Source organism: Talpa occidentalis, unplaced genomic scaffold, assembly GCF_014898055.3.
Source record: "Talpa occidentalis isolate TD23 unplaced genomic scaffold, MPIMG_talOcc4v2.1 talOcc4.5, whole genome shotgun sequence".
Taxonomy (NCBI): Eukaryota; Metazoa; Chordata; class Mammalia; order Eulipotyphla; family Talpidae; genus Talpa; species Talpa occidentalis.
In genome coordinates this window covers 85,506,456-85,522,048 of record NW_023604861.1, presented here as the reverse complement: position 1 = coordinate 85,522,048, position 15,593 = coordinate 85,506,456, and the positions used below count along the sequence as shown (strand labels likewise).

The window sequence follows — 15,593 nt, the reverse complement described above, 5'->3', positions numbered from 1 at the left end:
CACTGTGGTTCCCGCTTCCTCTTTTCCATCACTTTGATATCTGGGAATTTCCCTTAACTCCTTATTAGTTCAACTATTATTTAAAAGATATTTGTGACTTATCTAATGTATCTAATGTATATTGTTAGTTGCTAGTAAGGTGAGTTTCAGATATCTAGTTTATTTATTTGTAAGTGCTTTTTACATATTAAGGATATTAATATCATATTAATCATATAGTTGTAAATATTTTCCTAATTTGTTGTTTGCCTTAACTTTATTCATATTCTCTTTCCCTTCACAGAAAATTTTGATTTTTGTGTTTTCCTTTTATGGTTTTGTACCTTTATTGTCATATTTAGAAAAGCCTTCTCTACCACAAGATAATCTCCCTTTTCTCCCTATCATTTTTCTAGTTTATTTTTTCAATGAACTTTTTATTTTTGAATAATTTAGATTCATAAAAAAGCTGCCACAAAGATAATATATAAAATTTTGTTTGTTTTTATTTTCTGACTTACTTTTTTTATCCCCCTAAAATTTATTATATATGCATCCATTTATTCAAAAATAATTTTTTAACACCAACTGTGTGCCAAGTACTATCCTAAGCAATGAAGAGAGAGATCAGCTTCCTCCTTTAATTGAGCTTATATTCTAGTAACAGACAATAATTGGTTAACATGCTTTGGAAAATGTCATTCTATTGTGATTCTTATCTCTTTGTATTCTAAGGCTATTTATTTAACTTGTTTGTAATGTTAGTAGAAAGCAGAAGTTGTATTTTTTTTTTAAGATTTTATTTATTCATTTATACAAGCACTGGGTACAGTCAGAAGTGCAGGAGGGTGAGAGAATTCACCAGAGCCAGAGTGGTGAGCAGAACAGGCAGACTGACGAAATACACTGCTGAGGGGAGCAGCGGGCTGCAGGAGAGGTCTGCACACCTAGTGGGACCGTCACTGGTGGCGGGTGATGGAACCGGTACAGCAGAGGCTGCAGGCGGCTTCACAGCCCAGCACTCAACTGCTGTGCCACCAGGGGAGGCCCAGAAATTGTATTTTTACTTGACTGATACATCATAAGAACTTAATATAAGAACTTTTTAATATATATATCCAAATCATTTACATAGATACATGTTTCTTTCATTTATTTACTAATTATAAAACAGGAGTAGTAAGTCAATTGAAACTCCTTCTGTGTAATCAGTGATGCCCTAAATGCTTTTAGGGTTTGATAGTGATGAAAGTAATAACCACAGCTAACTCTGAATGCATACTCTGTGCCATGAATTAACTCATTTAACACTCACAATTTGAGATTATTTCTGTTGTTCCCAATTTCTAGTTGAAGAAATTTAGGCTTAAGAACTTAAAACCAATAAGAGGAGAGCCAGGTTTGGAACTCAAGTCTATTTGAATATAAAACCTGAGGTGAGACCTATTACTTTTTTAACTAAAATGCCCACTACTCCTTAACAAGGAGTGCTGATACTACTCTTGTAGTCACATTTCATCATTTTCTCTGGCACATCATATTTATCTTCAACCTCCATACCATTGCTTATACTGAACTTTCTGCCTTTCTGTACCCCTCCCACAACAGTATACTATATTCTTTCCACAAATCTTCCTCTTCCAGTTGTCAGCTCAGTCTCACCTTCCTTCTAACAACACTTACCTTTCTTTTTCTAAATTTCTAAAGCACTAATATTCTATGCTAGTCTCTTCAAACCAGAATACATATACCAGTAGGGCTACAAGAAAACTTCCCAGAATACATAAGAATAGGTCATTTTAAAGAACTGATATACAGATCCTCAGCTCCTATATGCCTGTATGAGGATATCAGGCTACTTCTCCTTCCCCACCATCCCTTTCACAATTACCCTTCTTTCATTTCATAAAGAAAATCCAAAATAAAAAGGAAGAGTTGAAAGGGCCTATCTTTTACCCATTCTGAATTTTACTGTGATGCATTACCATGTAGTTTTAAAACTTTCAGAAGCACCAAAAGAAAGGAATAATTTTAAATGTTTGTATTAGTATAAGAAAGTAAATGACTTATAACCAGGCTAAAAATCTATTTTCTTCTTTTTTTTTTAAAGATTTATTTATTTATGCATACAAGAACTGGCCAGAGGTGCAGGGGATGAGAGGATTCACCAGAGACAGAGTGGGGAACAGAACAGGCAGACTGTCTGAAATACACTGCTGAGGGGAGCAGCAGGCAAGGCAGGAGAGGTCTGCTGCGCCATGTGGGTATCTCCCATGCCGGGATCAAACTTGGGCTGCAGAGGCTGCAGATAGCTTCACAGTACTGTGCTTAACCCCTTGCGCCACCAGGGAGGCCCTTAAAATCTATTTTCTAATGTTAACAAAACTAAAGGAAAACCAAATTAAGTAGCAGCTGATAGATCATTAAAATCAATTTTTATTGGTAGGTCTCTACATGATTTTTGGCATGTAACTTGGAAGGAACTTGACACTTTCATTGACATCCCATTTTATACTTATGACAACAAGGCTTCTCACTATTAAAACAATAGAAAATAGGAATAGCATTGATTGACTGTTGTTTCATTTGAGCATTAAGTAATTTATTTATTTACTCACACATACCTGAACTAATTGAAGACAGAACCCAGCATGTCCATGCCATTAAAACATGCATTCTAATTAAAGCTTATGCTCAATGCCAATAATTATTTATCAAAATTGTTAATATACTTGTTTTGATCAGTTGTATTTGATAATAATTCTAATAACAATGCAATCTGCATGACTCCTGAGAGCCTATGGCCATAACAAATAAAAAATATTAGAATATATAGGTATTTTTGATGCAGAGAAGTATGAAAGGGTGATAGATGAAATATTGCCAGTCAGCCATAAAACTCTCTTACATTATGACCAAACTCTGGGAAAAGTAAAATGTAAATATGAGTTCAAGGAGAAAAAGGAACAATGTAATTTACATTTGTTAAAACGTAAAAAGAGGGCCTTCCTGGTGGTGCAGCGGTTGAGAGCTGGGCTGCAAAGCTGCCCACAGCCTCTGCAACGCAGGTTCGATCCCCAGCCACCGGGCGAGGGTCCCACATGGCGTGCAGACCTCTCTTGCTGCCCGCTGCTCCCCTCAGCGGTGTATTTCATCACTCTGCCTGTTCTACTCTCTGCCCTGGCTCTGGTGAATTCTCTCACCCTCCTGCACCTCTAACTGTACCCAGTGCTTGTATAAATAAATAAATAAATCTTTTTTTTAAAAAAAGTAAAAAGAATTTGGTCATGTCCTTTTGAAACTGAATAAAAGTATCAAATTGCTATGGTATTTAGAGTCTATTGGATTATATTTTAAAGAGTAATGTTATAGTTTTTATATTTAAAATATGCTGGAAGTTACATCCCTACCAATTATTTACACACAGACTCTTAAGATCTACATGTCAACTTAAAAATGTATAAAGAAATATATTGTTCTTCATATTCTATTAGGAGGTATATGAGAAAAGTGCTCAAGGCTACTAGTCTATACCTGTGATCTCATATGTTCTCATGTCTGTTTTGAATGGGTTTCTTTTCTTTCTTTTTGGATTGCTCTCTTTGTATAAGGATTATGTCCTATTTCTTGTGTTTTTCCCAGAGAGTTGAACTGCAGCGTATAAACAAAATAAGCAGTTATGGAATAAGGGGCAGGGACTGACTTAAGCAGTCTTTGTACTCTAACAGTATTGTAGTTCCTGCTTGTAAATTATGTGAATTTTGCAAAAATTGTTCAGCTCTGCTCTTTGGTTAGGAAGGTTTCCTCATCCCAAATTATAATTTTTTCCTACATTCCTGCACCCACTATTAATGCTTGGAATTCCTTTAAATAGTATTACAAATTTTCATTCCCCCTTTATCTAAAATTTTATATACCATAGGAGAGGTAGCATAGACTTAATACAGATTATAATAGATTACTTCCTGAGCACAAATTTTTATAAAGGAAGGTGAGGATAACCAAGAGGTTTATATGTTGGCTTCTTGAATGACTGCAGACTAAGCAAGCATCTGTTCTTTACTGAAGCAATTCTGAGGAGCAGATTAGGTTGTACCTTATCTATTCTGAAATGATCACACACATCCCTCCCTTAAAATCCTCAATTCTGAATTCTGAGGGCCTCCCCGGTGGCTCAGCGGTTGAGCACTGGGTTGTGAAGCTGCCCGCAGCATCTGCAGCGCCGGTTCGATCCCCGGCTGCTCCCCGGTCACCGGAGGAGGGACCCACATGGCGTGCAGACCTCTCCTGCTGCCCGTTGCTCCCCTCAGCAGTGTACTTCGGTCCTTCTGCCAGCTCTGCTTCCCGCTCTGGCTCTGGTGAATTCTCTCACCCTCCTGCACTTCTGACTGTACCCAGTGCTTGAATAAATAAATAAATAAATAAATAAATAAATAAATAAATAAATCTTTAAAAAAAATCCTCAATTCTGAGAAGACATCACTCTTGACAGACATTCCAGTGCCTAAAATGATTGAGAAATTAAGATTATATTAAGAATGACCCTCCTAGGCTTCCAATTTGCAGGCTACCACCCAGTAAAACTAAGCAGTCAGAATTAGACCTTCCTTTGGGTAAGAAAATGAGTTAAAATACTTCCTTTAAGTTTCTGATAACTCCACATAATGAAAGGTCTTTGGCTACAATTTTCCCTCCTCTGGCTTAGGGGAATGCCTAGAACACAGTAGGTATTCATTAGATGTTGCTCAAATAAACAGATTTTCAGAAAAGGGAGGTACTCCTGAGGAGTGATTGATAATGAAATTCAACTGCCAATTAATCTGAAACAAATCAAAGTATAATCAAATGTATCTTTTATTCATTTTTCTCTACAGCAAGTGAAAGGAAACTTTACTAGGTTGCAGGCCTGCATCTCAGAACTCCACATGTTGCAGAGAGAAGGTTGTTTCAGACCACAAAGGACTTCTCTGCAGCAGGCAGTAGAGGACGGGCTCCAGCAGTTCAAACAGTACAGCAGACATGTGGCCTTAAGTACAGCTCTGACCTGCACTTCCCTGGAGGTAAGAGATGCTGTCGTAGGACTCAGAGCCACACTCCCACTTCAGTCCATATAAGTGCTTCATTATTTATCATCTATACGGTGTTCTATTTTATATATAATGAAGGTAATTTTCAAGCCTAGTTTTTAGTTTACTACAGGCAGTAGTAAACTTTTAAGCTGTTCCCTTTTAAGCTGTAACGTTAATTAACGCAATTCTTAATACAGAGCTAACCATAGAGGGGAGATCTAAAAATATGAACTGAAGTGAATTATAAAGAAAAACTGAAATCAAAATAAAATCTGAATATGCTATCTGCCTCTGGATTTTTAGAAACTCTAAGACAAACTAAATTTTTATATTAAGAATTTATAATTGTTGGGCCTTCCCAGTGGCTCACAGGTTGAGCACAGAGCTGTGAAGCTGTCTGCCTCTGAAGTGCTAGTTCAATTCCTGGCCAGCCAGGTTGCTACCCACATGGCGCGGCACACCTCTCCTGTCTTGCCCACTGCTCCCGTCAGCAGTGTTTTGGTCTTCTGCCTGTTCCTGCTCTCTGCTCTGTCTCTGGTGAATTTTCTCACCCTACCGTACCCTCTGGCCTATACCCCAGTTCTTGTATAAATATATAAATCTTTTAAAAAAAAAATTTACAATTGTTCTTCATCAAATCTTAGCAACAAATTCAGTACATTTTGGGATTAGCAAATGTAAAAAGTGCTGAATTTCTGGTGCCAGATGAAGGCAAGCTTAAAAATACAAGTCATGCAGTTTTTCTGCCCACCTGTGACTATGCAGACATTTCTTTTCACAAAGAAAAGAAATAGCAGCAGCAGCATTTCCTGCTGCTTGTGTCGTGCATGTGTCTTCTCCTTTCCTCTTTTTTATAATAAACCTACACTTTTGGATGTAATACACACACACACACACACACGTCATGAGTGGATACATTGAATGTATGTGTGAATGCGCTTGCAGTCTTCTAACCTCAGGCATTAAACAGATGAGTTAAAAAAATAATCATGTTTTCATTTGTATCCCTCTTCATCAATCAAAAATGTCTAGGTCCTAAAAAAGAATTAAATATATTTACTCCTTGCTTTCCAGAGTTTCAGATTCAAGATAAAACTGATAATAAAATAGGGCCTCCCCAGTGGCGCAGCAGTTGAGCGCTGGGCTGCGAAGCTGCCCTCAGCCTCTGCAGCGCCGGTTTGATCCCCGGCCACCGGTGAGGGTCCCACATGGCGTGCCAACCCCTCCTGTCATGCCCACTGCTTCCCTCAGCAGTGTATTTTGTCTTTCTGCCTGTTCTGCTCCCTGCTCTGGCTCTGGTGAATTCTCTCACCCTCCCACACTTCTGACTGCACCCAGTGCTTATATAAATAAATAAAATTTAAAAAAAAAAGAAAGTGGATTTCATTTAAAAATATATATATGATATAATATATTCATTTAAGTAGAATAAAATGTGAAAATTATACTCAGACACCTAAATTCCTACAGGTCAAATGTATTGGTTAAGGATGAGTTCATTTAGAGTCAAGAGAGCAAAAGAAACAGCTCAACAGGATCGAGATTGAGCAAAGAGATAAATCTACATGGAAGCACCACTGTGAGAAAGCCAAGTATAAGCTCTCTAATATATACTTCATACATATTTAATGAGTGGGATGTAAGGATCCTATTTCCTTTATTTCCTCATAATATCAAAGCATTTTTGAGCAAAAGAGATACTGCCAGTTTTTCGAGCAATCTATAAAAAATAAAATGCAGGATGGCTTCTTAATGGTCACTTTCTGGAATAGATTCAGCCTGTTTGGAGGGTCCCATGATTATATCTTCCACCAGAGTCTGTCAAATGAAATTTTATTTTTTAGTTACACTTCAGTTCTCTTATTTTCCCTAATGGCTATAGCAACTACCATAGACTTCTGCTGTTTTTATTCTCCAAGGCTAACCTGTTTCATTCCTTTCTTTGTACATCAGAGAAAGTCAACACATTGATTCTTGAATTTATTTCCAGATTACTATTCTGACTTCCCAGCCTGGAAAAGAAGTTGTCAAACAATTGGAGGAAGGGTTAAAAGATACAGACCTAGTAAGAGTCAGGAGGCTGCAGGTGGTTGAGATCAAAAAGGGAGTCCTAGAATGTGCGGACTCAGCATCCCCTGTTGAAGAGCCCAGCAATGATGGTAAGAGTTAAAAGAAAAGTTGGAAGAAATGGTAAGAACTTTATTGAGTTCTTTTATAGATCATGAGGATTATTTTACATGGTATTTATGTTCTTAACTGATAAATGAAAATAAACAGATTTTATTATGTGGTTCAGATCTATCTCTAGGTGTTGAATTTTTTAATATTTTTCATTTCAGAAAACATTTATATTTAAGTGTGAAACTTGGAACATTATAGGCAAAAAAAGTAAACTCTCCTTCCTTTTCAGTCAGAGATTAGTATATCCCCCAATGTTTCTTTATAGAGATAAACATATATACAAGTAAGTATTTAATATTTCAATGGGATTATAATGTACAAAATATTCTAAAAATTTATGTGTTTGACAGCTATTTATGTCAGGGTCTATTGATTTGTCTCATTTTTTATTGGCTACATGGCTTTTTTACTGTGTATATATACCATTGTTTATTTGTGTAGTGACTTATTAATGAACAACTTGGTTTATTACATTTTTCTATAATGACCAAAGCTTTGTGAACAGATGTATATATAGGGCTGGCTTAATGGGTTTGTGAACAGTGGAGTCACACACGGCCCTATGCTTGGTCCTATTTGTGTTCTATAAGTAAATTTTGATGGAACAATGGAACATGTGCCAGGGGATTAGAGTCTCAACTTATACATATCCTGCCTCCTACATGCTCCCTGGAATGGGTCCTCGGTTGCCACATTTCCAACCCTGGTGTCCCCAATGTGCACACCCATAACCACAGGCCACTGCTGCCCAGTGGTTTTTTTGTCTATAAATCCTATGCAAAGCACCCATAATCACATAAATCACCAATAATCCTACATTTCCTAGAAGAGAAAATACTCAAATTGAGTCTAAAATGACAGGTAGGAATTAGTCAAGCAGACAAAGAGGAAGGTGCGCTCAAAAAAACAAAAAAACAAAAAACCCAAGGGCATGAGAAAGCAAGCCAGAATCAGCTTTCAAAGAGCTACCCATGGCTCCTTAAGAATGAAGCCTATCAGACAGAGCCTGGAATGAGGCCGTAAGATAGGCAAGGGTTAGATCAAGAAGGGCAATATAGGCCCTAAACCCATTCTAAGATATTTGGATTTCATTCAAAGGCAATGGAAACTTATAGATTTCAGTTAGGAAGTTAAATAGAGATTCCTAAATTATGAGTTTGAGAGTTTTTCATTTATCCAACACTCAAATTGTGGTTCACTCTCCAACAGTATTTTGGCAGTTACCAGCCTCCTCTAAGGTTGTACCCTTGAGGAGGTACCCACTGTCAGATACCATTGATCTCTTCCTGGTCCCATGTGACTAAGCATACTCCCCCTAGTCCCCTAATTAGGTCAGAGGTTTGGTATACTTTCTTTCAAATTCTGACATATGTGGATCCTGCCAGCACCATGAGACCCCTGACAATGTTCTGATTGGGAAGGGAAGATAATCAGTCTAAACTATGTGGTTTTGAGCTCTCACCAACTATACACACTGAATTCTTCAAATCAGTTTTCTCATGACTGTCTTTTCTATCTCCATCCCTCCTCACAGTAGTCTTTTTCTCTGAATTCCAGCTTCTTTCCTTTGAATTCCGTCCTCTATCTTCTTCCAGCCAAATCTTCCCCATCCTTAAATGTCTGGTTCATATTTGTGACTACTGTGTTGATTTTCTTCTTAGAACAGCCATATCACTGTGGTCAGCAACACACAATTTTGACATTTCTTGTATGCCATGCAGAATTGTTCACCATTGCTTCAGTAAATTGGGAATGACTTGATATCTTTTCTCTCTGTATTAAACTGTAGGTAGCTTGGGAATAAAAATTTGTCTTAGTCAATTGTGTGCCCCAGTGTATAATATAGCCTAGGTTGTTAGTAGGTATTTGCCAAATGAATTAGTGACAGTGATACTGTGGAGGCTCTTCTTAGTCTGCCCAACTTGCCCTACATGTCCTTTCTCCGGTAACACCTCCACCTTCCTGGTCACGAGTAGACCATGACCCAAGGAAGCAATCATAGACCATCAGTCAGAGTCCTTCTGAGTGAGTTCTCAAAATGAAGCTGTGAGACAGAAGCTCTTTTTCTTTCTCATTGACCATTCCAGAATAGATCAGAAATGGATAGTGTCCATTTCTCCCTTCAGTGACCATCTCCAGAAAGAACTTATTCTCTCTCTAATGGCATAGAGATCAGAGTAACTTGAGGCCTCCTGATGCCTTTATTTGAAGTTGGTAGTTACTAGAGCTGTATAGAAGAGCTTTTAAATGCAGGAAAGCTGCTTTCTTCCTCTGTCACTACTGATAATTCTTCCAGTAACTTCTTATTTGCTTATAAATAATACATTATCCCATAAATTGCTTGTAATTCCTCTTTGTGGCCTAAGTGTATGTATGTTCACAACTTGAAATCTTCCCAGTTTGCCTTTGCTTTCCTAATAAAGATTTCCTTTATTCCATTAATGTTTTACTTCATTTTAGTATCCTTATTAAGAGATGAGCAACATCGGGCCTCCCCGGTGGCGCAGCGGTTGAGCGCTGGGTTGCAAAGCTGCCCGCGGCCTCTGCGGCGCCGATTCGATCCCCGGCTGCTCCCCGGCCACCGGAGGAGGGTCCCACATGGCGCGCAGACCTCTCCTGCCGCCCGCTGCTCCCCTCAGCAGTGTACTTTGGTCCTTCTGCCTGCTCTGCTCCCTGCTCTGGCTCTGGTGAATTCTCTCATCCTCCCGCACTTCTGACTGTACCCAGTGCTTGTATAAATAAGTAAAATAAATAAATCTTAAAAATAAAAAAATAAAAATCACTTTTAAAAAAAAAAAAAAAAGAGATGAGCAACATCAACCTCTCCCATCCTCAGAAGGATAAGTGCTCCAGAACTAGTTAGCCTAAGTCTAAATCTCAGTTCTATCACTTGTTAGCTACATGATTTTGGACATGGTACTTAGCCTGTCTAAGCCTCAGCTATTAATTCCCATGCAATAGTTTTGGGGATAAAATGAGGTCATATATGTTAATTACCTAGTACAAAATAAATGTTCATTTAAAATGTTAGCTATTCTAAAACATCAGTGTAAAAAAAAATAACAGTACAAAACACAGCAAAGCAGAAACAGACAATTATAAATCAGAGACATACTGCAAGGGAGGAGGAGGGAGAGGGTTGAGAGGGTTGGAGGGAGGAGCACAGGGGACTGTGATGATGGTGCATGGGTGCCTTGGGGAAGGAAATTCTATGGGGACTCAATCTGAGGGGGTGGAGGAAAGCAAATGTTTAAAAATTAAATAAATAAATAAATAAATAAAAGGCTAAAAAATAAAATGTTAGCTATTCTTATTATTAATATTTTTGAATTTTTTTGTGTTGTTTAATATTTCTGAGATTTGTTTTTAATGGTCAGGTTGCAGGTGGACTGTGAGTAACCTAAAGGTCAAACTAGGTATTATACACCTTCGTATCATCAGCATTTATCATTCTGCCTGACAGGTAGTAGATTCTTTATAAATGTTTCTTGAATAAATATATGAATGATTGGAAAAAATCAAATTATTTAGAAGAGGTCTTGGTTACTCTCTCTGACATCAACTCAAATAGGGACATATCCAAACACCCACTGCTTTCCTTCATGGCCCATAGCACTGTTAATTAATTCAAATACTTCTTGCATATATTTATAATTTTTTAAACTCTGGCAACCATGATCATCAATTAAATAAAATTTGTCACCTATTTTTCTTTTTTTTTAAGATTTATTTATTTATGCAAGAGCTGGGGTACAGGCCAGAGCTGCAGGGAGTGTCCATTACAATGCAAAAATTTAGGAAGTCTCACTATAGTGTTAATAATAGCAGAGCAATGGGAACTCTTATATACTGATAAAAAGAATGTAAATTGGTACACAATTGTCATTGTGTTTTAAGTAACATTCACAATACTTTGTAATCCAGCAATTCCATTCCTAGGAGAATGTCTCCAAAAAAACTTTTATAAATGTGCACCTGGAAGACTTATACAAGAATGTAAATATTAACATTATTCAAAAAAAACAAAAAATTAAAAACTATTCAAATATCCACTGAATGAGACATGAGTAATTATTATGAGATATATCACAAAGTGAAACATCAGATAGTTTTGAAAATGAATGAACCACAGCTATGTATAATAATGTGGTTAAATCTTTTCAATGTTGAGAAAAAAGCAGATAACCAAGATTATGCAATATGTTACCTCTTAATAAAACACATGTGAACCAAAAGTAAAAAGGTGTTTTTACAATAATAAAACTACTTTTAAAACAAAAGAATGATAAAAAAACAAAATTCAGTATGTTAAGGTTTTTCCTTGAAGAAGATCAGGGAAAAGCATACAGATGTATTTGTGATGTTCTGCCTCTTAAGTTGAGTAAAGGACTCAGGAATGGTCATTTGTTGTTATGCTTTATAGCTTACATCTATGTTCAGTTACATATAATTAAAAATTTTAATAGCTTTCTAAAGAATAGCTAAGTAATAAATATGCCAAGGCTAAAATGGCACTGTGACCAGTGCACTTTGGCATCCAGAGGGCATCTGTCCAGGTTGACAGCACTGTGCACCCCCTGGGTATGTCAGTCTTTGAACGGGTTACAAATCAACCTAATGATGCTGTCAGCCGGCCTGCATTTCTGAGCCTTGTACACAAGGATATCAGATTCCCTTTCTAAGTGCTCACAAACCATCTGTTTAATATTTCCTCCTACTTTGTCAGGGATCGATGTCCAGCTCTTTTAGAAAGTTATTTTACCCATATGTGTTCTCAGGAAACACCAAATGTTAACAACCCAAACATAGAGATAAAGATTCATTGCTTCCTAAAAGATTCGAAAATAAAGAAACTCTTTTATGCTTCGTGCTTCAGTGCACTGTCAGACTCGTCCTATTGATTTTTTACCATTTCAGTGTCTTAGAAAATAGACCAGAAAATGCAGTGTTCATTGAATTTATCTTTGATAAGGGCATTAAATCATTTCCCTGTGGCATTAAGACTAAATTAGAACCAGTGATGTGTTTATTACCTACAGATTTTTAACACAGAGAGATATTTGTTTATTTCATTAACAGAAGCCCTGGTCTCAGAAAAAAAAAATGGCAACTCTTCTATTTTTAAAAATTGATTGAAGACATACATTTGTAGGGGTTTGGACCTTATAATCTCCAAAGCAGATACAATTGTCTGAACCAACTTTGCCTCAATAAATTTTGAGTTTTAACAGTTGTGTATGTCCACAAATCATCACCACAATCAAGATATAGAACATTTCCATCAGCCACAAAAGATTCCTTTTACCCATTTACACTCCATCCCTCCACCCCATCATACACCACTGCTTTGCTTTTTTGTAGATTCATTTGCATTTTGTATAAATTGAATTATGCTATATATATATATGCTTTTTTGACTTTTTTTCATTCAGATTTTGAGATGTTGATGTTTATATCAATAGTTTCTTCTTATTGCAGAGCAGTAGTATATGAACTCATCTGTTAATGGACACTTTGTTTGTTTCCAGTTTTTGACTGTTGTAAATAAAACTGCTGTAAATATCCATACAAAAGTATTTGTGTGGACATATGTTTTTATTTCTCCTAGGTCTCAATGTATTTGTGGTTCATCTTTCCCATTCATTTACTTTCAACCAATTTTATCTTTATACTTCAAGTGTATTTCTCATAGACATCATATAATTGAATTTCTTTTTATCAGTTCTGCTAATCGCTCTACCTTTCATTTGGAGAGTATAGTCCATTAAAATCTACTGTAAGTATTGGTATGGTTGGACTTAGATTTATCATCTTATTTTTTGTATGTCTTCTCCAGGTAATATTTATCTTTTTCCTACTTTTCTGCTTTCTTTTGGATTATTAGTTTTAGAATTCTATTTTAATTTATCTGTCTCTGGGGATATTATGTCATATATCCTTAACTTCTCAGTCTACTAGAATCAATATAATACCACTTCATATAAAATATAGATTCCTCATAAGGATTAAAATATATCTTAAAACTTTTTATTTTTTTAAAGATTTATTTATTTATGCATACAAGAGCTAGGGTACGGAACAGAGGTGTGGGGGGTGAGAGGATTCACCAGAGACAGAGTGGGAAACAAAACAGGCAGGTTGAATGAAATACACTGCTGAAGGAAGCAGCAGGCAAGTCAGGAGAGGTCTGCTGCGCCACATGGGTAGCTCCCTGGCTGGGGATCAAACTCGTGCTGCAATGACTGCAGATAGCTTCACAGGTTGCATCTTAACCCCTTGTGCCACCAGGGAGGCCCTCTTAAAACTTTTTTTTTTTTAAAGATTTATTTTTTTATTTATATAAGCACTGGGTACAGTCGGAAGCGCGGGAGGGTGAGAGAATTCACCAGAGCAGAGCGGGGAGCAGAGCAGGCAGAAGAACAGAAGTACACTGCTGAGGGGAGCAGCGGGCGGGGCGGCAGGAGAGGTCTGCGCGCCATGCGGGACCCTCCTCCGGTGGCCGGGGAGCAGCCGGTGATCGAACCGGCGCCAGGGAGGCTTCGGGCAGCTTCGCAACCCAGCGCTCAACCGCTGCACCACCGGGGAGGCCCTTAAACCTTTTTAATAACCTACTTTGAATTAATGTAGTACCATTTCATGTAAAATAAAAAACCTGGCAGCTATGTAGGTCCATTTATTCCCTCACTAGACAGAGACACAGTCTTTATGTGATAGTTGCCATGTATATTACATCTACATTATAAACTTCACTAGACAATGTTATAAATTTTGTTTTAAACATATATTTTAAAGAAGCAAAGAGGGGAAAAAATCTTTTTTCTTTACTATCTACAAATTCATTCATTCCTAAAGATCCATCTTTCCCTTAGGTACCTGTTTTTTTTTTTTAAGATTTATTTATTTACGCAAGAACCGGGGTACAGACCAGATGCGCGGGAGGGTGAAAGGATTCACCAGAGACAGAGCGGGGAACAGCACAGGCAGACTGACGAAATACACTGTTGAGGGGAGTAGCGGGCGAGACAGGGGAGGTCTGCCGCACCATGTGGGCCCCTCTCTGGCTGGCCGGGATTGAACCTGCGCGGCAGAGGCTGCGGCTGCGGACAGCTTCACAGAGCTGCGCTCAACCAGGAGAGGCCCTCCCTTAGGTATCCTTTTATTTTTTCCTTCAACACAAAGAAATTTAGTATCTTTTGTAGCATGGTTCTGGTGGTAACAAATTCTCTTAGTTGTTATTTATCTGAAAGTGTTTATTTCACCTTCATTCTTGAAGTATATTTTCCTTGTACACAGAATTATGGGTTGATAGGATTTTTTTTTCTTTCAGCACATTAAAGATATTGTTCCACTGTCTTCTGGCCTTCCATGGTTTCTGATTAAAAGTCACAGTCCTTAAATCACTTTCCCTTATATATAAAGGATCATTTTTCTGGCTTCTTTCAAGAATTTTCTCTTTATGTTTGTTTTTCAACAGATTTACAATGATATGATTAGGCATGGATTTCTTGTTTGTGGTTCACCTAACTCTTGAATCTGTAAACTTATATACCCTTAACTCAGTTTGAGAATTTTCTGCCTTTATTTCTTCCAATATTTTTTTCTATCTCATTCCCTTTCTTCTCTCCTCCTAGAACTCCAATTACCCACACATTAAACCTTTTAAAATTGTTCCATAGTCCCTCTAGGATTTTGTTTGTTTGGTTTTGTACAAATGTTCTTCTTTCTCTTCTTCAGATTAAATCATCTTTATTGTTCTACCTTTAAGTTCATTGACTGTTCTCTCATCTGAATTCTGCTATTAAACCCCTGTAGTGAATTTTTTTGTACAAATATTGTATTTTTCAGTTTTGAAATTTCCATTTGGTTCTTTTTTATTTTCTATTCCTCACTGATTATGATTATACTATTATAAAGTCTCATCTGATAAACCTAACCTCTTTTTCATCTTGGAGTTTTCATTTGTTGACTATTTTCCTTTGTGATTGGGTCTCTTTCTCTGACTCTTTGTGAGACAAAAGCATTTGGATTGTATTTTATAGATGCTCTGGACTCTATTATATTACTCTGAAAAGTATTTATTCTGTCATACACTTAACTTTGTTAAAACTCAAACTACCACCTTTCTTGGCCTGTAGTGGGCAGAACTCAAATCTCTATTCCATCCTTTAAGCCTAAATTATGAGCTGCTTTCAGTTTTCTTCATACATGTGTGGGGCAAGGGTCAGCTAGGTGCCTGGACTGAATTTAATCTAAAAAGTTTCTGTACAGATAAGAAACTGTACAGATAAGAAACAGATAAGAAACTATCATGAAAACAAAAAGACATCTTAATGGGAGAAAACACTTGCACATCATACATTTGAC

General features: G+C 37.1%; 1 protein-coding gene across 1 annotated transcript in view; it reads left to right on the top strand.

Annotated features, from left to right (window-relative positions):
* M1AP (meiosis 1 associated protein) overlaps window positions 1-15,593 on the top strand; it is a 61,531-nt gene that overhangs the window by 12,513 nt on the left and 33,425 nt on the right. Inside the window, 2 exon segments of the mRNA XM_037527699.2 lie at window positions 4,854-5,039; window positions 7,039-7,207. Of these exon segments, the coding sequence (XP_037383596.1) occupies window positions 4,854-5,039; window positions 7,039-7,207 (355 nt within the window).